Consider the following 27,681-nt stretch of genomic DNA (forward strand, 5'->3'; position numbering starts at 1 on the left):
ATATTTTGGGAGGTACACTGATGAATGTAAGTTTTAAGTGTCATGATGTCTATAACTTATTTTCAATTGGTTCAAAAAAATGTTAGCAATGATCAAAATTGGGTGATGAGTGTATGGGTATTCATTGTACCAGTCTTTCAATTTTGCTACATATTTGAAAATTTCATGTAAGAATTTTTAAAATGGCAGGACTTGAAATGTCTCTAACCCTCAACCCTTTCTAGAGAGCCATCTGTGATATTGGAACTGCCTGGTGTCCCAGGCCTCGTCATCAATACTGTCTCCATCAAGAAGAAATCCTACCTGGGGCTCTCCTGGAATAGTCATCTCATCTCCCAAATATTGTTCCAATCTTGACCATTTTCTTATTTCTCGTGGCCTGTCCAAATCTCACTCACCATCAATGGCCACTTTCTTTTGGAAGATTGTCCTATTTCCTTCTAGTCCACTTGGGCCTCTACTCTGATCTCCTCTATCTTCCTGTCTTTTGACCATAGTTTTGACTTATTTTTCATAAGTATATATCCTGTTACCATGATAAAATTATAAACATCCCAGCAAAACGACTATATTCTATTTCTTTGGCCTTTCTCTATGGCAAGCAAAAAACTAGAACATTCTTTGTACATAATAAATATTTTCTGAGTTAAATGTGGAAGTTATTAAAAGACATTGACAAAAAAAATGGTTGTGAGATGCAGCTACTTTTCAAACTCAGGAGCTGAATTGATGTTGAAAATCATTGATATTCTAATTGTTTACCTATGCCGAATGGGAAACTACATGGCCATGGAAGCCCTGCTTTCCAATCACGGTATTTCTTTCAACTGATCCTGGTCATAAACTAAGAGTCCTTTTCAAAATGTGTTCAAGAAGTCACTGCTAAGTACTCAGAGCAGACGGTCCAGCAGAAATGTATATGTCAGACTGTCCAAAGAGAAGAGTAAGGAATCCAACTTCCATCTCCTAGAACTCACCATCTGTCATTAACGCCAGTACTACAGTCTCTTTCATATTGTCTCTCCAATTCCACTTGCACGTCTTACCTACCTCCAGACTCTACTTTTAGTTCCCTAACTGTCTAAAGGGATCCCTGGACTCTCCAGGCTTCATTAGCATTTCCTTTACTATCATCCCCGGAACAGTCTCCACTGGACGATGGTAGCCCCTGCAGTATGGGACCTGGATTCCCTTTTCTTCAAAGTGCTGTGATATTGGACTATATTTTATGCCCTGCATTAGTCATAATTTGTCAGATCTGGAATAGGCCTTTGAGAGAAAGCTGCCAGATTTAGCAAATAAGAATACAGGATGCCCAGTTACACTTTAGATAAGCAATGCTTTTTCAGCAAGAGCACATCCCAAATATTGCATGGTGTCCTGTCTTTTATCTGGCAAATTGGAGATGAGGAAACCAAGGCCTAGAGAGTGAACTGACTTGCAAAAGTCCGTTTTAGAGAAAAACCCCAAGCCAGAAAAAAACAAGAGCAGAAAGAACTAAGATCTTACTCCTGACCAATGTATAATGTTTTGTGTGTGTGTGTGTATAAAAACAACGTCTGTGGTCAAGATGTGTTGAATCAGTACAAGGAAGCAAATTTCTCATGAAAAAAAAAATTTGTACTTGCTTTTCTATTAATTATTTAACCAAATAATTTGGGCCCCTAGGGTGAAATGGCGTAAGGAAATCCTTAGATCTCCAACCTGAGACTATCTGAGTGGAATAATTCAAATTCCTTCTTAATAAATGGCAAACCAAAGACTGGACAGACTGGAAATATCAAAGAATGTGTGTGGAGCTGGACTGAGGGAGCTGAATGTGTCACTACCATCCTTCCGGACCACGACTGCCAGTCTGTGTGATTTCAATGTTCCACTTTTTTACAAATGAGAAGACCCTGGATATAAAGTGCAACAAATATTTATAGAAAGCCACTTTTTAGGAAGAAATCTTTTTAGATATTCTATAACATTACTGTCTTTCAAATCAATACATAACTGGCTAATATTCCAATAGGAAAATGTGCAAAGAACACAAAAGGTTAATTCACAAGAGAAGACATCCAGATGGCTGATAAAAATATAAACCAGCTCACAATCCCGCTAAACCAAAGAAACACAAATTAAATCAAGTATAAAATACCACTGATTTTTTAACCTACCAAAGTAAGCTTTTAAAACCTTATAAAATTCAGGTTTGGCGAAGGCATTGTTAAATGGGTGCTCTTGCCACTGACAGGACAACAAATTGATAGAAACTTCCTAGAAGGCAGTTTGATTCTAGGTATTAGGATTCTTAAAATGTTCATATGTTTAAAAGAAAAATATAAAATTTTATTAATTTTTCCTAAGTGTAGAATTATTTATACCAGTATGGAATTAGAAACGATGTAAACATTCAACAATAATATAACTTCATAAATTATGATATAGCCATGAGTGGAATGCTCTGCAGCCGTTAAAAACAGTGTTTTCAAATAACCTATAACTATATAGGAAAATCTTCACAATGGACCAAAAAAAAAAGGGCAGGGCCCGAAACTGTCCATATAGTTTGATTCAGGTTTTATAATCTCACACACCAATACAAAGGAAAACACACTGATATATTAAGTGTAAGTGTGATTCTCTCTGAGTGATTATCATATCCACTTAAAAAATGTTCCTAAATTTAAAGAATCTTAAAATCTTAAGATGTTTGGATTTATTTTTAAATTACAGTAAAAATTTGAAACATACTTTGTGTACAGGTAAAATATAACTGCTTTGTATAAGTTCCTTACAGCTGCCATAACAAATGACGACAAACTTGGTGACTTAAAACAACAGAAATGTATTTTCTCAAAGTTCTGGAGACCAGAAATCTGAAATCAAGATGCCAATAGGGCCATGCTTCCTCCAAAGGCTCTCAGGAAGAATCCTTCTTTGTCTCTTCCAGCTCCTTGTGATTCCAGCCAGTCCTTGGCTTGCGGCTGCATAGCTCAAATCCCCACCTCTGTCTTCCCATGGTCTCCTGGCTTCTCTCCAAGTCTCTCCTCTGTGTCGCTTATCGGGACACTTGTTATTAAATCTAGGGCCCGCTCACTTAATCCAGGATAATCTCAAATTGGCATCCTTAATATAATTAAATCTGCAAAGACTTTCTTTCTAAAAAATGTCACATTCACAGGTTCTAAGGGTTAGGCAGTAGACTTATCTTTTGGAGGACTACCATTCAACCTGGGGTAGGAAGTGGGACTGGACTCTGGAGGCGGGGCTCTGACACTGACCAAATTGAGGGACTAGCAAAAATAGGTCTGTGGCAGAAGCACCTCCCCCTAAGGCACGCCCAACAGTGTGCTGTGTCAGTTTATCACTGCCATGGCAACACTCAGAGGTTACTGCCCCTTTCCATGGCAATGACCTGCTAACCTGGAAGTTACCTCCCTCATCTTAGAAATGTCTGCATAAACCACCCCTAAAAGTGGGCATAAATATGAATGCTTCACTATCTCTGAGCTGATGCTCTGGGCACATTGCCTATGGGGTAGAACCTCTGCTGCTGCTGTACACCACTGCTTCAATAAAAGTTGCAGTTTAACACCACTGGCTCACCCTTGAATTCTTTCCTAGGTGATGCCAAGAAGGCTCCCAGGCTAAGTCCCAATTTGGGGGCTTGCCTGTCTTGCATCAAACCCACTATATACCCTAAGATGGTGGTTTTACTTACAAATGTCAAATACATAAAAAATATTTGTGTTTCATTTACGACTTTTTTAACTGCAAGTAACAGAAAACCCGACTCAGGCTGGATTTAAAAAGAAAGGAAATTGTTGGTATATCCAAATATGCTGCATCTGAGCAGGCTGCAGAGTCTAGGAACCAAACACTATGGCTAGGACCATTTTTTGCACTCTCTGTGAGTCTTAGCAGATTTATTCCTTAAAGATGGCCAGCTGGCTCTGGCTCAGTGGGCTGCTGGACCTAGCTCATATCAACTATTCAGAGGAAATTGTTAAATTTTCAGAAGTTTTGTGAATCTATTGCTAACACAGCCATTATTTGAAAACAATAAATTATGTAAGGTTGCAATTCAATAAATTATATTTTCAAAATGTAATAAATACTTAACATTCATGTCTTCCTATTTTACATTTTACTATTGTCTATGCTCTTGAGGTGAGTTTCATCTATTGTACTTATGTCTACGGTGGAAAGACTATAATCATTGGCAACATTATGTGAGAGCTTGAAATCAACATGGTGGAGGTGTTCCACCAGGAATTGGCAAATGCTACAAATTAGAGCTGTTTTTTGAGAGCCAGTTGTTAAACATTCACCACCACACCACCATTCCAGCTGCCCCAGACTCACAGCCCCTCAGGTTCAAGTACAGCAGGATAAAGACGGCACCCTCAAAAGTAATAAGATTCACCCTGATTGGATATTTTGCCCGTCTTTCCATCTCTGAGCCGAAGACCAAAGCCAAAGGAAAAGTGATAGCCTGTCCTCCATCCTGGAGCTATGTTAGCACACACCCAAACCTATATATTTAGGGTGATCACTCCATGACTATCAGGAGATGTCACTGGAAGAAGGGAAAAATGGCTGCTGGGGAAACGTCAAAGTATATCCGCCATAGTTGTCAAGCAGTTGCTTACACATGGTTTCAATGTCTCCTCCTTTCATTCCTCATTGATAAGAGGCACATGGTTCTGGACCAATGAAGCTCGCGTAAATGGGGTGAGATGGGCAGGTTCTAGTGCAAGATCTCTTCTCGATAACCCCCTAACCTCTCTTTTTGGTAGAATGATGTCCCCACTTTCCTCTCCCTCAGGTCTGTTTTTTTTTGGTTTTGTTTTGTTTTGTTTTGTTTTGTTTTGTTTTGTTTTGTTTTGTTTTGTTTTTGAGATGGAGTCTCGCTCTGTCTCCCAGGCTGGAGTGCAGTGGCCGGATCTCAGCTCGCTGCAAGCTCCGCCTCCCGGGTTCACGCCATTCTCCTGCCTCAGCCTCCTGAGTAGCTGGGACTACAGGCGCCCGCCACCATGCCCGGCTAATTTTTTGTATTTTTAGTAGAGACGGGGTTTCACCGTATGTTTGCCAGGATGGTCTCGATCTCCTGACCTCGTGATCCGCCCGCCTCAGCCTTCCAAAGGGATTACAGGTGTGATCAGGCCTGGTTTATTAATGCTCACAGCTTGGCTCCAACTTAGATGAATGGAGCATACATTTATAGGTTGTGTAGGTTCCTGCCCTGAGATTTTTTAAAAAATGAATGTATTTCTTCCTTTTGAGGGGTTCCTAGTCAAGTGGAGGAGGCGTATACAAATAAATAATGACCACATGATGAAAAGTGTGCTTTCATAGACATGTGGAAAAGCTGCACTGACAGCTAGTGGGGAAGTTCAGAAAATTGGGGACAGACTCCTAGAGAAGAGGACATGTGTGAACTGGACCTTTACATCCAAATAGGAGGTTTCCTGTGTGGCTAGAGAAGATGTTCCATTCCAAAGGAACACAGAGAGCTAAGGTACCACAAGGTCACCTGCGTTCCTTTACGCCACCTTTCTTCCAACACCCTAGACACCCCAGGAAGATTTCCCTTCCTCTCTCACTCTCTTTACCACTCTGAGCCAAAAGTAGAACTCAAACATGGGAGTCACACAAAAGCACCGCTGGATGCAGCCTGGCGTGGAGGATGAAGAACACACTCGGGCTTTAAATTGAACACACAAAGAGCCTGGGCCATTGGAAAGACCCACAGGCACCTTGGAAATCTCCAGCTGCCTCCACCACGACATCAGGTGAAATCCATTCCTCTTTGAGCATAAGCATTCAAGGCCAACCATTCCTTGCTTTGTTAGCTTTTCTTTTTGGCTCAATGACTGTATCAGCACAGAATCATTTTCTATTTTCATCGCCAGGGCAGACGTTTCTCCAACAGTCTTTTGAGCCTGGGGACCAAAGCACCATTTATAGCTTTGCTTCTATGGGAAAAAGTGCTTTTAAGTACCAAACAACCGAACAACTGACTTACAAATAAATGATTAAACTCAACTGCCCTTAAGCAATGAGCTTCCTGTAATGTTTTGCACAGTTCAGTACCAAAGGCTAATGTGTGTGTGTATGTGTGTGTGTGTGTGTGTTTTAACATTTCTAAATATGGGCGCCAGGTGTTGCATTTTCAGACTGACCGAGTCTAACTTTTTTCTTCTTAAAGCAACAGAGTCTTTTTTTTAGTGAACATGTATCTGTTTAAAAGGAAAGGTGAAAGAAACGGCAGGGGCCACAAAAGAAAAGCGACACTGAAAGATATATTTGCACAATATAAGAAAAGAGGTTAACTTATTTTTAAAACTTTATTATTACAGATTAAGGCAAGCCTCCAAGCATAGAGAAAGTTCAGAGATCAAAGCCTCTTGCACAGCTTGGTTTTACTTTGAGTCCAGCAACTCAAATATATCTCCACGAAGAGGTTTCTAGTCCTTTCAAAGCAAGCCCAGATGAACAAAAATTTTAAAAGCACGCAGTGAAGATAGTACATGAACTGTGTCCCTGATAAATCAGTATCAGGGTGACCCCATCAGAAGGAGTGACCATGCAAATTGCCTTTTTGCATCGAAAGAAGACGACAGGGCTTAGTGCTTGATTCATTTCAGTCTCCCACTCCTTGATTCCTCTCTATCTCTTTTCTACACCCTTGACTGATCTTCTGTTCTCAGTCTTTTCATTTCTCTTTCACTTCCTCTAACAACAGCATATGATATAGTGAGGATTAGTACTCCCAAACCAAGAAAAAATTAACTATAGTTTTTTTTCCTTTCAAAACAAAACCACTTCTTTACTGCTGTTCTTTGGAGATTCTTGACCTTTGTGTATACTGGCATGATGAAGCATTTTGCCCTGTATGCATTGGTATATGATTTTTCTATAACCTGGAATCGTAGGTATTTTAATCATACTGATAACTATCAAACTTTTAAAAACTTGCTTGTGGCCAGGCATGGTGGCTCACGCCTGTAATCCCAGCACTTTGGGAGGCTGAGGTGGGTGGATCACCTGAGGTTAGGAGTTCAAGACCAGCCTGGCCAACATGATGAAACCCCATCTTTACTAAAAATACAAAAAATAAGCTGCGCCTGGTGGCAGGCACCTATAATCAATCCCAGCTACTCGGGAGGCTGAGGCAGGAGAATCACTCGAACCTGGGAGGCAGAGGTTGCAGTGAGCCGAGATCAGGCCACTTCACTCCACAGTGAAACTTCATCTCTAAATTAATTAATTAATTAGATTAATTAAAACATAAAAACTTGCTTGTGCTTTTGAACAACGTCCAATATTTCATGGAGAGCAGGACCGGCTACATATGTTGTGAGATCCAGTGCAAAATGAAGACGAGAGTCCCCTTCTTCGACTTGTGAGACAAGGTGAGAGTCTTCTGAATGTAGGGTCCCGTGTGACTGCACAGGTCCAGGTCCATGGAGTGAGCTCTGCGGGTGGGTTTTCATTCACGAGAGCACACACACACGGACACACAGACAATTCTCTAGACTAGTATAGAATTAATCAAAATTCACCGTGAAAATTAAATCGCGTGACCCCCACCAAAAAGGCCAAAGTATCCTGTGCTGGTTTCCAGTATACTTCCTGAGAATTCACTAACCATCACTGACAGAGAGAAAATATTGTTGTAATTCGTTACAGCACCTGGGCCAACTGATGAGTGGGGTGTTTTGGGTAACTTGTTTACAAATTTTTAAAACTTAACAAGCATACACAAAATGTGCTGAACAGAAAAGGAATTTTAGAGCCACCTTTCCCTCAGGGCTGTGAGCATTTGTAATACTGTGTGTGGAGGGTTCCAGTGCTGGGAAACATGATTGACAGCAGCCACCATGTGATCGACTGATGACCTGACTGACGGATTGATAAGGCCAGGCTTGCAGAAAAGAATTCTGAAGAGCAGGTTTTTCTGGTTCCAACAAATTAAATCACAGTCACATTTTTCTTCAATTAGTGACCCATATCTGTTTTCACTTTCTTCTGGACCTTCTGCTGGTCCCATGGATGCCCCCTCCCCCTTTAGCCCCTACTCATTGTCCCCACCCCTTGTTATCTGGACACTTTTCCTTCCCCTGTGATAATGGAGTCATTATCCCATGTCCTTTGTTGCAAACTTGACAGGGTATTAGAGGCATCTTCTTCCTCCCAGGCTTCTGTTGCCTTCAAAGTGGGCTGGAGCATTTGTCTATGGGATGGAGAAGAGCGAGTGTCCAGATTCCAGTTGCACCTCTTGATTGCAGATGGTTTCTACTGCATCTCCCAAGGGCAAACACAAGTCAACATCATGAATTTACACTTTGTTCTCAATTGCCCACTCCAACCTCCTATCTAGAGTCACATGAGCATGAGAAATGAATGTTGTCTCATTCAATCTTTATAATGCCTTGGGCACAGATGAGAAAAAGTCTTTGGAGAGGTTAAATAACTATTAATAAGAGGAGGGATTGTGATTCGATCACTGCATTAACTGACTCTCACCATTGTTCTGTACAGTCCACAAAACTTTGCAATAAAGTAAATCATAAAACAAAAGTTTAACTAGGTAATCATTATATATACAAGATTCTAAATAAGCTCATTCATTCTCCCTGTGGTTTCCCGTTTTCTACCTCCTTCCAGATCATTATTCCAAGTGCGGCCTCAGCTCCCTCTCCCTGGCAACCCAGTGGATGATTCTAACTTCCCAGTCACCTCTTTCTTTCCTACCAACCCCTCACTGCCACTCAGATGCTGTCAGAAAACACATTTAACCAAACTAAAAATAGCAAATCCAGAATATTCTCCAGCAAGGAGAAATAAGCTAACCATCTTCAAAGAAGGTGAAAGGATTTCAAGAATGGTGAAACATTCACAAATCTAGAATTGTGTTGTATGAGTTAACTGGCAATGGTGTACCACCTTGTAAAAATTCAAATAACAACTCATGTGCCTGTAGTCCTGTATAGTTTATAAAGCACTAATGCACTTTAACTGCACAGCATATTATGGCATAGATGCCATTATTAGGTCCATTTTTACAAAGGCAAAAGCTGAGGCACACAGCAGTTGCATAACTTCCCTGCAATTAGTCAATATGAGAAGTGAAGTCAGGTTTTCTAACTTAAGAGCCTGTGTTCTTTCCACTCTCCCACACAGCTATTTGTTGAATTAAATTTTCAGATCAATGCACTTTTATTTCTTCTTTTTCCAAATAGCAAGAAATACAATTCAGAAAGAGCTAAGAGCCTCGTCTAACATTCTGCAGCTTAGACATCCTCCTGCTGCCAAATTTAGAAGTCATGGGCCTTTGTGTATTCTTTCAAAAGTGAACTTGGTTTTAAATAAGTGGAGAAAATATGGATTATTTAATAAAAGAATCTAGGACAAGTAGGAAGCTACTTGGGGGAAGAGAAACTTGGATCCAATACCTCACTTGATACACAAAAATAAATTTCAGTGGATTAAAGATTCAAATGTGAAAATAAATCCCTAAAAAACCTAGAAGAGAACATTATTCCCACCCCTCACCATCCCACTCCACCCCATCCCACCCGCTGCTGCCTAGGGTTTAGAATCTCTGAGTGGGAAAGGGCTAAGTATGACACAAACAAAGAAGCCATAAAGAGTAAGATTGATATATTTGACTACACTTAAAAAATCTGCACGTTTAAAAGCCACCACCATTAACCAAGTCAGAAGTCAGAAATCAAACTGGGGGAAGTATTTGAAACTTATACGCAGGAAGAAGACTAATTTTGTCATATATAAGCAAATCACACAAATCAATAAGGAAACACCATACACCGAATAAAAAATATGCAAAAGACAGAAAGGATGATTTATAGAAATACACATAGCCCTTAAATAGACAAAAAGATGCACAACCTCACTCATATTGAAGAAAAAGCAAATGAAAACTCCATTGGGATAGCTTCTTCTACATTTCGTATTTGCAAACATCCCAAAGTTTGACAGTACACCGTGTGTGATGAACATAAGACAATGGGCCCATCACCTCTCCGGTGTGTAATCTGAGTGCAAACTGGTATATTGTCAATGGAGAACAATTTGCAGATTGGCAATAGCTATACAAATTTAAATGCACATATAGAGGATTTAGGCAAATTATCTGTCATCAAAGTGCCATTAAGTGTAAATGATGGAACTTGGATTTGACTCCAAACCCCATGCTATTGGCACAGCCCAGAGGTGGAAGACTACACAACCAGAGCAGCCCCTACCTACACATTAAACAGCTATTTAATTTGTACCTATGAATGCAAGTAACATTTTCCATTTTTAATATTTAAATTTTTTATAGACTTAGGGGGTATAAGTGTTGTTTTGTTACATGGGTCTAATGCATAGTTATAAAAAGTCCAAGCTTTTAGTGTAGCCCTTACCTGAATAGTACACATTGTACTCATTCAGTAATTTTATAATATCTCCCCCTCTGTCCCACACCCCTCCTAGTCTCCAGTGTCTATTATTCCATTCTTTAGGTCCATGTGTACACATGATTCAGCTCCCACATATAAGTGAGAACATGCAGTATCTGACTTTCTGTTTCTAAGTTATTCATTTAAGATAATGGCTTCCAGTTCCATCCATGTTGCTGCAGGAGACATAATTTCATTCTTTTTTTTCAGGGCTGAGTAGTATTCCATTGTATATATTATATATATCACATTTTCTTTATCCAATCATCCATTGATGAACACTTAGGTTGATTTCATATCTTTCCTATTGTGAATAGTTCTGCAAGAAACATACCATTGTAACACCTTCAATTTTTTTTTTTTTTTTTTTTTTTTTTTGAGACGGAGTCTCGCTGTGTCTCCCAGGCTGGAGTGCAGTGGCGTGATCTCGGCTCACTGCAAGCTCCGCCTCCCGGGTTCACGCCATTCTCCCGCCTCAGCCTCCCAAGTAGCTGAGACTACAGGCGCCCGCCACCACGCCCGGCTAGTTTTTTGTATTTTTAGTAGAGACGGGGTTTCACCATGTTAGCCAGGATAGTCTCGATCTCCTGACCTCGTGATCCACCCGCCTCAGCCTCCGAAAGTGCTGGGATTACAGGCTTGAGCCACCGCGCCCGGCCAACACCTTCAATTTTTTAAAACAGATTTATTTTTTAGAGCAGTTTTAGGTTCACAGCAAAATTTAGCAGAGGTAAAGAGATATCTCATACACCTTGTGCCCTCACAAATGCATAGCCTCCTCTATTCTCAACACCCCCACCAGAGTGGTACATTTGTTACAATCGATGAACCTACACTGATACATCATTGTCACCCAAAGTCCGTAGTTTACGCAGGAGGGTTCGCTTTTGGTGTTGTATACTCTACCTGTTTGGGTAAACATATAATGACCATTATAAGTGTCATACAGAATAGCTTCACTGCCCTAAACATCCTCTGCGCTCTGCCTATGCATCCCTCAACATCTTTAATTTTCATGCTAAAATTGGAAGAAAAGTGTTTATTATGTATGTTTTATGTGTGAAGAGGCTGCAGCTCAGAGAGGTTAAGTTTATTGCCCACAGCCACATAGCTGCTAAGTGGTAAAACCAGGCTCAAAGCCAGGGTTAGCCTTTCTTTCTACAGAACTGCTGCCTCCAACAGCTGCCTCTGCCCTGTGCATGCTGCCCTCTAGAATCCGAAAAGCTCTGTAGGAGGAGGGACCTGCGTTACAAGATACTGGTCCTCAAGATTTGTTGGTCAATGAATGAAAGGTGTAATTCTGATGTTCGCCTTTGCAGATGAAGAGAATGCTGCCTTCTTTCTGCAAAAAGAAAAACAATTACAAAGCAAAAAAGAAATCAGTGAAGGCTAAAAGGAATATTAAAGTCTTCTGAAATAAAGTTATTTATTCACAATAAAATACTCCAGACTTTCTCCAACAGGGCCTTTGCTTTAGAACCCAGAGGACTTTTAGGATAGAAAATGCTGACACCAAATGGTGACAAGTAGAACTCCCATGTCCGGGACAATAGAAACATCTGAAATGAACACTGCTGTGTCTGGCCAGCTCACTGAATGGCTGCACTTGTTCCCAGAAAAATTGTCTTGTCAACAGCGCCCAACGAGTTTCATTTTGCAACATTTCCCACACATGTATGTCAGGATTTGCTCCCAAGAAGCCGGCATTCCTTCTCTGCCACCAGAATCCCAGAACATGCCAGGTGCGGCCCACTGTTGGCTGCACTCCCTAAGTGCTAGTTTTCTCTGCCTTGGTCTACAGTGGGTGGATGTGCATATCCACATATGCACAGGCAAATGGATGTATGCATGTGTATATTCATAAGCTCGTGTTTCAGGGTCCAAAATCCCTTACCTTTCCTTATGTGTACAGAGAAAATGTGAGCTTTGTTATTTTGTCTATAGAAGAGCTGATTTTCTTTCTTCCTGCTGGGATGTGGGAAAAGAACTAAAGCTTAGTTCCATCTTGCCATTTCAGTCCAATTCAATAATTTTAACTGTCCCATCAGGTAACTCAGTTTTCTCTGCTTGGATAATTCCAGGAAATGTAATATCTTTCAAAGTTCTGTCTCCTCCCTTCAAGATGGTACCCGGGATATGGGAGAAGCATGTGGCTATTTGTCCTTGTGGCATTGTGGAACACTGTCTTGTAGGTTGGCTGGTGAAGTGGAGCTGGTACTCAATGGGAAGGCAATACCTTCCAATGCCCTGCTTTCTGCCACCTGGCAAGGGCTTAGTGGTACAAGTTTGAGTTGTCTAGACTATAGAGGAAAATGCCCCACCAATTAAAAGTAGTTATTTCATTTAACAAACCCAAATATCAGTAGAGAGTAGGGAAAGAGTCTATGCCTCTCTATCTTTTTAGCTTTACGTGAAGGAGGACAAGTGGAGTTATCCATCTCAGCCATACTCAACAAATATTATAAACCAGTGGTTTTTCAAGGTTGGTGGCACAGGAGGATAACTATGGAGTTTGTAAAAAACATGGATACTCTCCCCCACCCCCACCCCCACCCTTTGGGATTCAGATTCTGTTAGTGTGCAGTGGAGCCTGGTTACTGATATTTTAAAAACTCAGGTAGTTTATTGTGTAGCCAGGGTTGTGAACCAAAGTTCTATGTAGAGAACAAACATGTATGTAACAGTGTATTCATGTAACAGGCAAACTGGTTTTTTGTTTATTTTTGCTTTGTATCCATTGCTCTGGACTGAATGTTTGTTTCATCCACAAATTCACATGTTGTTGCCATAATCCCCCATGTGAGATTAGGAGTATTTGTAGTTATGCCTTTGGGAGTAATTAGGACATGGGTGTGGACCCCTCCTGAACGGGATTAGTGCCCTGAAAGGAAGAAACACAAGAGAGATGATCTCTTTCTCCACCATGTGAGGATACAGCAAGAAGGTGGCCATCTGCAAACCAGAGCGAGAGCCCTCACTAGGAAACTTATCAGCTGACACCTTGATATTGTATTTCCCAGACTTTACAATGGAGAGAAATACGTTTCTATGGTAATTTTGTTATAGCATCCCGAAGTGACTAAGACACCCTGGTGATCTGGGAGGCTCTAATGTGTGGAATTTACCTAGTTTTCCTGTAAGAGCTGCCAGCCTCCTCTTGGATTTTCCTGGCACTCTTCCCCTTCTCTCCCTATGCCCCCCTTCCTAAGTTGTCTGAGGCAAACCTCTTCCTCCAGTAGATGTTTTTTCTGTTGGACACTCTTCTGCCCTTTCTAATAGAGCTGAGATTTACTAGTAGTACATAGGTTTACTTCCTCTGAGACTAAGTAACCTGCTCTCTCAGAAAGCTTTGGAAAGGAGCTAGGCTCTTTTTCACCAAGTTAAAACATTTTGGTTAAATATAATCACACCATTTAGCACCTAATTATAAACTATTACCCCACAACTTAAAAATATTGAATATGAGATTTTCTGTTATTTTTAAAAGGTAAACAATTACTCACAGACCTTTATAAAAAAGATTACTATGTTGAAAGTGAGTCCCCACTTCCCCCTACCCCCATCAAATTATTCTGACTGAAAAACACATGTTTAAAATAAATGTCTCAAATTCGTTGCATTGAGAGCTGAGTTTGGTACCAAATTCACAATGTGACATTGTTTCTGCTGGGCCGTTGAACCCCTTTTTCCTCCCAGGTGGTGATGAAAGACTTTCACTTCCTGGCAAAGAATAAGAGAGGGTTTTGGCTGCATCCCCAGCAAAACCAGCTTTCGATAAATGGTTTGGCACAAATACTTGTGGGCCTGAGCTCTCCCCTTCTATGCATTAAGGGTGTGTCATTGACAGAATTGTCACTGGTCTCTCTGGATGGAAGAGGAATGGTGTTCACAGCCTATGATTTGGGCCTGTCATCTATGGACAAAGACATGTGCTAAGCCCTCTAAGGCATACAAAGAAGGTTACACTCTAAATGGGAAGACAAGCCATACTTGTGTATATAAAGGAAGGTGGTCAGGGGCAGAAGGCAGCTAAAATAGGGTAAATATCAACAATGTGTTCTTAGGGTGAGTTCCCAGGAAACTGGACCTGAGATGGGAATTTGTGTGCAGAAGTCTATTGGAGATGCCCTTGGGATCATCATCTATGGGGGCATGAAGGAGTAGATTGAGCAGAGAAAGGGTTGAACCACAATTTAGTTACAGTACAGATCTCAGCCAATCTAATAAGATGCTCTAGAGTTAGGCTGGTCTTTCGGAGTTGTCACCCCTTGAAACGAGATGACCTGGCCTTTGTAATCTTCCCCCGATCATTAACCATTAAGTGGAGGGGCCTGTCCTTAGGCAGGTGTCTCTTTTTGTCAGTGAGCTATCACCTCCTAACACTAAGCCATCAGCTCTGCCATTGTCAGTGGCAGAAGGAATGGTGCCTCCCTCCTGAAGGGGGCTCTGGGCAGCTCACCACAGCATCCACTACAGTGGGGGATCTGTGACCTTGAGGATAAATGTGGTTTTTTTTGTTGTTGTCGTTTTGTTTTTTATTCTTTGTTCTAGAGTATAACCTTCTTCGTATGCCTTAGAGGACTTGGCACATGTCTTTGTACATAGATGACAGGCCCAAATTAGAGACTGTGAACACCATTCCTCTTCCATCCAGAGAAACCAGTTACAAGATGGAGTCTTGCTCTGTTGCTCAGGCTGGAGTACAGCAGTGTGATCTCGGCTCAGTGCAACTCCACCTCCTGGGTTCAAGTGATTCTCCTGCCTCAGCCTCGTGAGTAGCTGGGATTACAGTTGTGTGCCACCATGCTCAGCTAATTTTTGTATTTTTAGTAGAGACAGGGTTTCATCATCTCGACCTAGGCTGGTCTCAAACTCCTGACCTCAACTGATCCTCCTTCCTCGGCCTCCCAAAGTGCTGGGATTGCAGGCATGAGCCACCGTGCCTGGGCCAAGGATAAATGTTTATAGCACGAGGTAAAAAAGGTACATTACTAAGGCACTGGGAGTAACTGGGGAATCTGAAGCATATTGTTATGATGAGTCTCTATTTGCTATTCATTTCACTCTGATAAGACTGTCTCAATCCCCTAGTGTTATAAACACTACAAATACTACTATAGCATAAAATGCCCTCCGTAAGATCCAGTAAACAATAACTGAAATATTTAACTGACTCTTTTCAAACCATAAAGGTCAAACACATTTCAAGTTTGGTTTAATTGTATTTTACAATTTTGGTTTTATAACCCAAAACTATTGTTTTCCAATTCACTGCCTAAATAATTGTGAGATTCTCTCTGTCTCTCTCTTTATTTATTTATTTATGAAATAAGATCTGGCTCTGTTGCCCAGGCTGGAGTGCAGTGGCACAGTCATGGCTCACTATAGCCTCAACCTTCTGGGTTCAAGAAATCCTCCTGCACCACCACACTCAACTAATTTTTTACTTTTATTTTTGTAGAGACAGGGTCCTGCTTTGTTGCCCAGGTTGGTCTTGAACTCCTGGTCTCAAATGATTCTCCTACCTCAACCTCCCAAAATGCTAGGATTACAGGCATGAGCCTGGCCTCAATTTTTTTTTTAAGGTAGACTTTTTTTTTTCCAGTAGTTTTTGGGGAACAAGTGGTGTTTGGTTAGGTGGATAAGTTCTTTAAGTGTGATTTCTGAGATTTTGATGTGCCCATCCTCTCTCCTTTTAAAATGATTTCTTTATGATCTGCCTCCTTGGTCTGGCACATTTATGCCTGTTTCCATCACTACCATCATTGGTTTCTTTCAGATCTTTGCTAAAATGTCATCTCCTCAATGAAGCCTAATTGGATAATCTTAGACTGCCACCCCAACCCGATCCTGGCATGCCCTGTCCCCTTTATTTCTCTCTACAGCATTTATCACCATCTGGCCTGCTTGAGATTCTTGAATAATTTTATTTATTGTCTGTTTCCTTCCAGTAACAGACAAGTATGTAAATCTCATGAAGCAGGGGTTGTTTTATTCACTCTGTATTACTAATGCCTAGAAGTGCCTGGCACATAATAGGCACGTAGTCAATATGCATTGAATGAATGAATGGTACCCGTTGAGGCTTCCATGGTTCTCTTCGGGCCATTTGCAATAGTGACCCAGCTGAAGTAGCAGCTTCAGCTCTCTGCACCTTCAAGGAGTCCCGTTCTGGACCATGGTACATTCACTGCAGGGCTGCCCCTCTGTGACCCTGCCTCAGGCCTGCCACTGTCCTGCTCAGAAGCTCCCATGACTTCTCAGTGCCAACTCAGGCTCTAGGCGGTCTGTGAGGTCTGCTCCAAACCTGGCTTCTCTCCGTTTCCCCCATCTGCTCAAATCCTTCCAGCCCTCCTGGCCCGTGACAGGCTCCCTCCCCTGTGAGTGCCCTTCCTGCCACCTTTTCCCGCCCTCCTCTGAATTCCTCCAGCAGATGAGTGTAAGGGGGCAAGCTAAACATCTTCCAGGGCCTTCTGAGGAATGTGAGGATAAATGGTAAAGCACTTCACAAAGCCTAACATCTTTAGAGATGACTGTTATTACCAGTATATATGATAATATTATTGTATCATAAACTTCTCAATTCAGTTATATATGTCTGGAAGGTTGGAGCTAAAGCATCAAGTCAGATTCTCCAGTTTACCAGTAATAAAGCTGATCTTGTGACTCTGGTCACAGTGGTGTGCTGGAGTCAGCTGATGCCAGCTCACAAGAACTCATGGTCAAATGTTCTGGAACTTTGCAAGCTGGCTGCTAAACATTCACATGCACCCCACTGCCAACAGACCCATGCTTGTTTCGCACTCAGTTCATAAGCCCCAGGAGAGAAAGATGTGTTTAACTGCTTACCTTAGAGACATTATCAGTCAAGAACAAGAATTAAAAGGATGTGGTGAGAGAAGTGAAGGAGCAGTTTGGGGAGTGATGATGAGTAGTTCTGTTTTAGGAATTTTGAATAGTATTTTTCAGTGGAATGTAAATGGGTCTGGTGCTCAAGAGAGAGAAATGGGCTAGAGATAAAGATTTGGAAGTTATGGGATATTGGCAGGACTAGAGGATTTTACCCCCAGATACCCAGGAGCCATGGCCCCAACCACTGATCCACAGCACAAGGTCTATCATCTCGCCCAGGCTCTGTTCTCATTCTCTCCAGTGGCCCCAAGTCACATCTTATTATAATTGTCTCCTGATTGCTTCCCTTCTTTCTGCCTCACCAATTCACCCCATTCATCATTGCCTGATTAATTTCCCTAGGGCACCATTTTGATCACCTTCAGTGTTTGCTTAAACACCTTCGACAGCTCCTAACTCTTTGCAAATAAAATCCCAACTCTCCTATTCAAATTTGTCCTTGAAGCAAATCCCTGTATTTTCTCCCCTCCATGCCTGATATTCATGCTGTCACCCATAATTTTGTATACAGCTAAGTTTAATAAACATTTTGGAATAAAGACTAGAAGTCACAAATAAGCTGCTGTTGTACATCAATTCCATTGTTCTAACTATCACTTCTTACCTTGTAGATGAAAGTGAACCCCTGTTATAACTAAAATTTCTTGTTCTTGTTAGGCACCCAACATGTATAGCTACCAAATGCTTCTTAACGGCAAGAAACAAATTTTCCAAGGTTTATTTTTCATTCAAGACACTCTACACATGTTCCTGGCAAGGCAGTTCTAAGCTCCAGAAGACACTTGCTGCCAAGAACCAAACACAGCTGTTCAGGCAACAGAGGAAGCTGGTGCTCGGTGAAAAACCAAACCAAAACAAAACCCTGCCCGCACATTTGAGGATGGCACAGGTCCCAGATCTACACCTTGAAATGAATAGATGATACAAGATATTTGATATAAAAGAAAATCAAAGTACCGGAAACAGAAGTTTTCTCTCTCAAACTGACTTCCTCCACTGTGCACAGAGAATAACAACAGGACTCCTAAGGATAAAAATAATGTTTGCTGATGGGGAGAGGACTGCTTCTCCACTGAACCATAGAAAACCTAAAATTCTCCCCATTGCTTCTTGCCCCATACACTTGTACTCAATAAAGATCTGTAAGAATGATCATGTGGAGACTAAATATTACCCAAAATGGAAAAAATTTAAAAACAATCCCAAACTAAGAGGAGCAGTGGCTACCTGGGAGCATCAGCACGGAGACCAGTGAGCTGCTGTGTTCTTTGTTTCCTCAGAGCCATCATCACCCGAACAGGCAGGAGCATTGGTCACATCTGCCAGCATCATGGTGTTGGCAGCGTGGAGGGGAGGACAGAACAGTGGCCCAGCTCCCATGTGGACCAGGCAGGCAGTTGTCATGCTATCTTATTCATCACTTATAATGTGAAGAAGTTGGCACTATGACTGCTATTTTACATGTTGGAAGCTGTGATCCCCCCATGGGGTAAGGGAATGGCTCAAGCTCATACATCTGGCAAGTAGCAGGAGGTTCAGGCTTGTGTAGCTCCTTAGGCACCAATACTTCCAGTTGCATTCAGAAGGGTGCTATAGGTGTTCTACAAAACAAACAAACAAAAGGTAAGCACGTTGAGAATACAATGGGTGAATACAGTTTATTACAAACCTTTAATGTTCTAACACACATTGTATAGAGTTTCTCTGGTTTCTCTACACTTAATTCACTACAGAATTTTTGTTTTGCCTGGAACACTTCATGGGACCAGTGTTCCCATGAATCATTGCAGGACACCCCTCTGGTCTCATTAGAGTCCTAGGTCTGTTTTATTTTTTTGTCTTGTTTTATTTTCTTTTTTGAGACAGAGTCTAACTCTGTTACCCACGCTGGAGTTCAGTGGCATGAACAGGGCTCTCTGCAGCCTCGACCTACTGGGCTCAAGTGATCCTCCTGTGTCAGCTATTCCTAAGCGGGCCTGGCACCACTTTTGGAAAAGTCTAGGGAAAGCAAAAGGCCATTGGGAAGGACTGTGACAGGGTTACCTACAAAGTATATGGGAACACAGGGAAGTGGAGGGGGAACAAGGAGAAACCTGGGCTATTACAATAGCAATGGACAGTTGTGGCAACTTGCATGCCAGTGCTCTTTGAAGTGCTTTAGTCCTCATAGGCACCTGTAAGATAGAAATCATTCTAATCTCCATTGCAGAGATAAGGGAAATGAAACACAGAAAGGTTTGGTAACTTGCCCAAGGTCACACAGCTCATAAATGTCTGAGTTTTGATTTCAGGTCGTCTGGTTCCTTAACACCTGTATTCTACTTGCTCATATTGAAGGGACATTTAATTGGGAATGTTTAAGATGGAGAAAGGTGGTCATGGCAGAAGATTTATATCACAGTTGCCCAAACAGTGTAAAAGCTTAATAACAATATCAACGGCCAGGTGCAGTGGCTCATGTCTGTAATCCTAGCACTTTGGGAGGCCAAGGCAGGTGGATCACCTGAGGTCGAGAGTTCGAGACCGGCCTGGCCAACATGGAGTAACCGTCTCTACTAAAAATACAAAAATTAGTTGGGTGTGGTGGCACGGACCTGTAATCCCAGCTACTCAGGAGGCTGAGGCAGGAGAATCACTTGAACCTGGGGGGTGGAGGTTGCAGTGAGCAAAGATCATGCCACTTCAGCCTGGATGAAAGAGTGAGACTCCACCTCAAAAATAAATAAATAAATAAATAAATAAATAAAGTCAACTACATTTGAATTTGAATTTGTTCTTCAAACACTTACTAGTCAGCCTACTTTACCAGGTACTGTACTATGATGCTGGGGATTCAGCTGTAAATACAGCAAGACTTATAGTCCAGCGTGGAGTATACACAAGGGATTAAATCATTACAACACAGGATGGCACATGCTTTCATGGGCAGAGAGGCACAGAAGACTGTGGAATCAGGAAAGGCACCTGACTCACACTTAGGTTAGCCCTTTGATGCTGTATTAAGGATTTTTCACTCTAGATGCTGCTCAAAAGGAGGAATGGATGGTATGGAGATGTTTCAGAAGGACCACACCTTCTTGTCCACAGATCCACACTAACAGCTTGGAATTGTAGAAAGGCCCCAGAGTGGCCTGAACACTGCACACTGTGGTCCTCCTTTTAAAGGTTCTTCTCCAGGAAGTGCAGGGCTCTGGGGCCTCCCTGCTCTCTGCCCCAGGCTTAGTGCAGATGTAGTAACAACCCTTTTAACTGGGAGTCTCCACAACCATCAACCAGCACATCATGTAATCCTGGGTGTGGCAAGATCCCATGTGCTCCCTTGCATTTCCAAGCCCTGCTGCAGTTAGGTGGGACTGCGTGACTAGTTCTGGCCTATGGGCTATGACCAGCAAGAATGTCTATCATTTCTGAGACAAAGCTTTTAATTACTGATGCAAGACATCCTCATCTCAGTGCTCTCCCCACTGCCATGGTGACTGAGATGGGCTCATAGCTTAGGTGGTACAGGTACACAAATGTGAAACCTCCAACAGCCTGAGTCTTGAATGGAGCAGAATTCTCCACCAAGTAGTATAAGCAAATAAACTTTTCTTAAGACACTGAGATTTGGAGATTACTGACCAATCTAGTAGATCAAGGAGAGTGCTCAACGTCTGATGCAAAGAGCTTCGGAAAATTGTTGTATAGTAGGAAGAAATCAATTCCTGCTATTGGCAGCAATGCCAAAGAGGATAAGGGAACTCTGTATAGTGTTTTGTTATTTTCGAGGCACTTCATGAGCACGATTTAACTGAGTTCCTGAAAAGGCAATGAGACATCTGTGTTCTCAGACCTTATTTCACACCTCCCTTCACCACAGGGGATTGGTTTCACTACGTTAATGGTGGCTGAAAAAGCAAAAAGAGGACATTGAGGTAACTCAGAGAAAGAAACTGCAAGAAGCACACTACACCACTGGGCTGGAGCAACAAAGGGATGGAACCGGGATTGCTGAAAACTGGAAGTTTGGAGCAGGGCTCCCATGGAGCTGGAACACAGGTCTTTAACAAGGAAGTGCTGCCAAGCAAAAAGAGGACATTGAGGTAACTCAGAGAAAGAAACTGCAAGAAGCACACTACACCACTGGGCTGGAGCAACAAAGGGATGGAACCGGGATTGCTGAAAACTGGAAGTTTGGAGCAGGGCTCCCATGGAGCTGGAACACAGGTCTTTAACAAGGAAGTGCTGCTTGTCGCCCTGGTGCCATAGAAGTTCATAGGGAAACCTCTGCCGAGCTGGGACTCAGACCTTTGAGGAGATGTCGCTTAGCTCGTATTGATACCTCTGAAGGGTACAGTAAGGCTGGGTCTGGTTGTGCAGAAAAGACAAAAAGAAAAAGAAAAAAGCTAAAGACTGGAACCAACCACTGCTGTCTGAGTAGAGAACCATTACTGCGAAGACCCTGACAGTAGCAGCAAGCAAACAAAAAAGTCAACTCTTTCCTCTTATCCAGACTTTTGGTCTCCCTCTGGTATCGCCATTGGCAGAGCCTGACATAAAGTCAGCTGGCAAATGAGAAAGAGAATTTGCTAAGTCCTGGCCTCAACCTCATGGAATCCACCACAAAAAAAGGTAGATTTGCAGCCGAGAGATGATAGCCTGATAACCAGACAGGCATCAGTACATTTGAAATTTTTGTTGGTAATCTATTCAATACCAGTGACCCAAAGCAAATTAAATATGACATTGGATGATTTCATAGTTTTATAAAACATATATATCTGATTTCAGATTGAATTGGAATGTCTCTGAAGACAAAACATAAATGACTATGAACTGACATTTATTGAAAGTGCTACCTTTGTGTCATGCACTCTGCCCAGCAGGTTATGTGGGCTATCTCAGTCCTCATTTTACAGACGAGGTAAAGCTGAGGCTTAAAGAAGTTAAGCAACTTGTTTTGAAGCTTCAAAGCAATAGAGACAGAATTTTTATGGGCAGCCTGACGAAGCCTGAGCTATTAGCCACATCTCAGTACTACCTCCCCATTCTCTTTACTGCTTAGGTGGCGCGCCTTTACCATTAGGTGGCTATACCTTGGGAATGAACACAACAATCCCAGATTCTTGCTAGAATGGTTTACATACTCCCTGCTGCAGCACCATTTGGCAGCTACAACTGCATTCTAACATGAAGCATTCAGCTCTTCAGTAACCAAACACCTAATAGTGAGGGTCAAAATGGACTCTCATCTCCCAGTTGATCTCTAGCAAAGAGTCATAGTATCTGGGAATTTCAGAGCTACATTATAGGCCCTTACCAGATGTCTGAATTCCCTTCTGTTACAGCTCAATAAACAGTTATCCAGCACCTGTTTGAATACTTTTCATGACATGTAACATACCACTGTATAAAGCTGCTCTCTGTATATTTTTAGACAGCTGAGTTACTAAACAGTCCTTACTTGAGGAGAACTGGAATCTATTACTCTACAATTTCCACCTGAAGATTTCTGATTTTGCTTTCTTGAGCAACAGAGTGCTTTGCCCATAACTTAAGGCAGCTGTCACGTCACTCTTCCCCTAGTAGGGTTGTGAGGTGCTCATATGCTTTTGGAGATAGCAAAAGTCTCAAATAATATGGCACAGACAGCCAGGCATGGTGGCTCACACCTGTAATCCCAGCACTTTGGGAGGCCAAGGTGGGATGATCACCTGAGGTCAGGAGTTCGAGACCAGCCTGACCAACATGGTGAAACCCCGTCTCTACTAAAAATACAAAAATTAGCCAGGCGTGGTGGCATGCACCTGTAATCCCAGCTATTCAGGAGGCTGAAGTAGGAGGATCGCTTGAACCCAGGAGGCGAAGGTTGCAGTGAGCCGAGATTGTGCCACCGCACTTTAGCCTGGGCAACAAGAGTGAAACTCCATCTCAAAAAAAAAAAAAAAGAGGGACAAAGGGTGAGCAGAGCTCAGATTAGTTATTGGAGAAGACAAGTACAGAGGAAGGTTCCTTGGTGGTTAAGAGTGTGTCTTTTAAAATCAGACAGATCTGAGTCCAAATCCTAGCTCAATCATTTCTCAGTTGTGACAATTCAGTAGCTCTGTGACCTTGGGTAAATTGTTTAGCCAAATGAGAAAGGTAGGACCACCTGACTGTGGTATTGTGAGGATCCGGTCAGCTAAGGCTGGTAGGTGCTTACCTTGGCCATGTAGCAGATGCTCAGGAAATGAGATCTATAGAGTGTATTAATGAAAGACAAATTTAATTTTGCACATAAAGTTATGAAATGTCTCCTTATGGCAGTGATTCTCATCTAAAACTCATACCATCCCACTGAAGAAGACCTATGTTAGGGTTTATAACAGACTACTCTCTGGACAAACTTAATCCACTTAAAAAAACTAATAAATGTATACAGAATTTGGAATCCAAAGAACTGAATTCAGGATCTGGTTTTGCCCCTTATTCTGTGATCTTGAATAACTGAGCCTTGGTTCTCTTGTTTATAAAATGTACCTATGTAAGTGAACAGGTGGTAAATGCCCACCATGAAATACTATGGAGCAGTTAGAAGCAACAGAACAATTAGAACACAGACCTGGAAAACATAGTTCCAAGTGAAATAAAAAGGTGATTGGCAGAATGAGAAATGTAACAATGTCATTTATGTAAAATCAAAACAACCACAAGCAGAATATAACACCCATGCAAATTACAGACATCTAGTACAGTGTTATGATTGTCTACAAAAGGAGGAGAATGCAAGTGAGTTGGGAGGTTTAAAAGGGATCAATAAATAAAGACCACAGAGGGGCCTCAGTACATTTAGAAACAAATAACATGCAAACGATGCTTCCCTGCCTTCCTCACAAGGTTACTCTGAGGAGCTAATGAGATTGTGCTTATGAAAACAAAGGTTAATTGACTGTCTTCATTATGATCTCCATATTGGACAAATGAACTGAACAGAGATAAAAATTCCCCATCATACTTTGGCAGGAAGCTGTTGCCAGGGCAGCACCCATGAAGCCCTGCCCTGGCTTCAGAGTCTGCTGGTGAGTTGACATCAAAACCCTTCATGTAGGAGGGTGGCAGTCTCCCTCCCTTCTGGAGACACCACCTGATGGGCCAGCCAGAGGCAGCAGCAGCCTCTTCCCATGGATCCACCACAAACATCCCCCTTGAGCCCTCGGAAGAAGAGACCGCGGCAGACGGGTGCCTTGATGGCCTCCTCTCCTCAAGACATCAAATTTCAAGATTTGGTCGTCTTCATTTTGGAGAAGAAAATGGGAACCACCCGCAGAGCGTTCCTCATGGAGCTGGCCCGCAGGAAAGGGTTCAGGGTTGAAAATGAGCTCAGGTAGGACAGCGTTGATCTCACTTTGTAAATAAGCAGGGGCTTTGTGAACAGCTTCTTGGGAACCCAAGGAATCTGTTTTTTCTTCCACATGTGGAAGAGGCGATCTTCCCACTGGGAGAATAGCAGATTTGAAATCAAAGAACAACTAGTTAAGGAAAACGAGATAAGTGGGGACTGAATACAATTATATTGAAACTAGTTGACACCAAAAAATGAGATAAATTTTTTATTTTTTGCTCTTCACTCCTATGAGATGCGTTATTTAGGGATGATAAGCAGAACACTAATTGGTAAATGTAATGCTGAACTACTCAATTTTATTCTTGACCAAATTGAACAAAGTATCACTGAGTTCAATTAAAAAAGTTTTGGCTACTTTGATGCAGAAAGCATGATTTGGTTGCTTGGCTCTTACCTGTACATCTGGGCGTGCTAAGGCAACTAGCATCTGTGGTGGGCTAGGATGACTAGCCAGCTTACCACAGGCACCCAGATGTGGCCTTGATCATGTTTTTCCAAAGAGCAGTCCTAGTGGGGTTCTTAGAAAGAGAGATGCTGGGTAAAGATGTATTCACTGTTAAGACAGCTCTGTCCAGGGGTGACAGACACCACACTGGGTTAGATGTAATCAGAACCCAGGCAAGGAGGTAATGGAAGCGTTTGGACCACCTAGATTGGTTCACTCACTAATCCACTCACTTTGAACAGCAATTATTCTTATTGTTTTTCTAACTGCTGTATAAGCTTTTCACTGGTCTCAAATAGATGAAGAGAAAACAAAACAAAATCCAGAAACAAATGGCATTAGAACCTTTACATAAGTGATGGTTCTGGATTAAATCGTTAAGGGGCTTGCAATGAAGGAATAATGGTTTATGCAATTGACTGCTTTGACTGTGCAGGGAATAAATTGACCACAAATTTTCAGAAAAACTATAAAAATTTTATGTGAAAAAACATTTTGATTGTAAAAATAGTCTTTGATATTTGAAAATAAAACTGACAACCATGTCATGCAGAAGAAATGTCAGCTTCCAAGTGTTGAGGAGACATATTTCAAAAGTCAATTTTTAGATATGTTCACGTTCACAACACCATGATTCATATGACATTGACTTTTCATTCATTTTTTGCTAAAATGCCCCATTCAGAAATTCCTGAGTTTCCCATGGCCTTTCTTCCACCTGATTTCTCTCTTTGCAAGGTCTCCTTTTCTCTCTTGCTGCCTCTTTTTAAACTCCTACAGCCACTGTGAATCTCATTTTCTAACATCCGTTCCAAGAAAATCCTACATTTCATCTAACTGTTAAGCCTGCCTAATCTTACAGACTTACATAGAAGGTTAGAGTTGGAGAAGACAGGAAGATTATATAGGTAAAGAAGCCAAAAAAAAAAAGATTTCCTTTTTTTTTTTTTTTTTTTTTTTTTTTTTTTGAGATGGAGTCTCTCTCTGTTGCCCAGGCTGGAGTGTAGTGGCACAATCTCGGCTCACTGCAACCTCCGCCTCCCAGGTGCAAGTAATTCTTCTGCCTCAGCCTCCCGAGTAGCTGGGACTACAGGCACGTGCCACCATACCTGGCTAATTTTTGTGTTTTTAGTAGAGGCGGGGTTTCACTATGTTGACCCGGATGGTCTCTATCTCCTGACTTCGTGATCTGCCCGCCTTGGCCTCCCAAAGTGCTGGGATTACAGGCATGAGCCACCATGTCTGGCCACAAATAGATTTTTTAAAAAAGAAATTAAAAGCCTTCGCAAATGTGGAACTGCTTTTCATGGTAAAGAAATCTGGCAAGGGTTACGCAGGAAGGAAAGAGCCAGAAGTGCCACTTACTGGAAAGCTCTCCATTGAAACGTCCAAGCTTCCAGCAAGAATCCACTGATTTATTATAGACACGGCAATGAATACATACATGGCAGCTGAGGCAGGCACTCAGGAAGATGATGGGAGGTAAGTTTCTTCTGTTGGCAGGACAGCTGAAGAGGCAGCTACATGCCCCAGATGCCTGCTGCCAGAGACCAAGCCCAGCTGCTCAGGAGGTAGAGGAAGCTAACTGGTGTATGGTGAGCAAACTGCTGCTGTGCATGTGATGATGGCAAAGTTCCCAGGCTGGTAGCCCAGAAGACACATTAAATACAAATGTGCTCTATGGCGCAAAAATAAACCACAGGAAGTAGAAGTTCTAGGTCTCAAACGGAATTTCTGTACATAGATATATAGACTTTAATTGGATAGAAAAATAAAAATTTTTATAGGGTAAAAATCTCTAGATAAGAAATTTAGAAACCTCAAATCCTGGCTCTGAGCCTCCCCAGCCATGGGGTATGGGGCACGGTCCCCTCTCTCCCCATTGATCTTAGTATCCTGATAAATGGCCTGTCTGATGTGATCACCAAATAAGATAATGCATGTCAATGTGCTTTGATAAACTAAAACAGTTAGACAGATGTAAAGTGTCATTATTTTCTTGTGAATTGCTGGATCCCTTGACCTTTACAGCAAAACCCTAAAGAAAGGGCTCTCCCTCCACAATATGAACTAGGTCAAATGATATAAACAAATAGAACAAAGACAGGAAGGAAACCCATCAACATGTTATAAGTGGTTTTTTGGGGGTGGGGGTTAGTACAGAGAGATTATGGCTGTTTTTATTTTCTGTGTTTTCCGATATATTTATTTATTTTTTTGATACAGAGTCTCGCTCTGTCCCAGGCTGGAGTACAGTGGCGCGATCTCAGCTCACTGTAACCTCCGCCTCCCAAGGTTCAAGCAATTCTCCTGCCTAAGCCTCCCAAACAGCTGGGACTACAGGCATGCGTCACTATGCCCAGATAATTTTTTTTATATTTAATAGAGATGGGGTTTCACCATGTTGACCAGGATGGTCTCGGTCTCTTGACCTCGTGATCCTCCCACCTTGGCCTCCCGAAATGCTGGGATTACAGGAGCACCGTGCCTGGCCTCCAATA

The 27,681-nt window shown here is 42.0% G+C and overlaps 2 protein-coding genes and 1 long non-coding RNA gene across 10 annotated transcripts in view; 1 reads left to right on the forward strand and 2 right to left on the reverse strand.

The window, feature by feature from the left end:
- Positions 1 to 18,853, reverse strand: part of BLNK (B cell linker) — a 110,855-nt gene extending 92,002 nt beyond the window's left edge. Inside the window, exon 1 of the mRNA XM_015456486.4 lies at positions 18,600 to 18,853. Coding sequence (XP_015311972.1) covers positions 18,600 to 18,682 — 83 coding nt within the window. The 5' untranslated portion in view covers positions 18,683 to 18,853. The remainder of the gene's footprint in view (positions 1 to 18,599) is intronic.
- A 20-nt stretch (positions 18,854 to 18,873) lies between these two features.
- LOC141407720 (uncharacterized) lies at positions 18,874 to 26,654 on the reverse strand. Its single transcript, XR_012418018.1, has 3 exons — positions 26,546 to 26,654; positions 19,967 to 20,083; positions 18,874 to 18,973 (listed from the first exon to the last, which is right to left on the reverse strand). It is a non-coding gene; the product is annotated as an uncharacterized lncRNA (long non-coding RNA).
- DNTT (DNA nucleotidylexotransferase) overlaps positions 24,464 to 27,681 on the forward strand; it is a 42,271-nt gene continuing 39,053 nt past the window's right edge. For 7 of the 8 annotated variants that reach the window (XR_012418016.1, XR_012418017.1, XM_045362180.3 and 4 more), the window contains exon 1: positions 24,464 to 24,714. Coding sequence is in view for 6 of the 8 variants with exons in the window: in XM_045362180.3 (XP_045218115.1) it covers positions 24,512 to 24,714 (203 nt within the window). In the remaining 2 variants the exon portion in view is untranslated. Of the gene's footprint in view, positions 24,715 to 26,546; positions 26,663 to 27,681 lie in introns of those variants that run through there. The other variant, XM_065520160.2, reaches the window with a different exon arrangement.

The sequence above is a fragment of the Macaca fascicularis genome, chromosome 9, assembly GCF_037993035.2.
Source record: "Macaca fascicularis isolate 582-1 chromosome 9, T2T-MFA8v1.1".
NCBI classification, from domain to species: domain Eukaryota; kingdom Metazoa; phylum Chordata; class Mammalia; order Primates; family Cercopithecidae; genus Macaca; species Macaca fascicularis.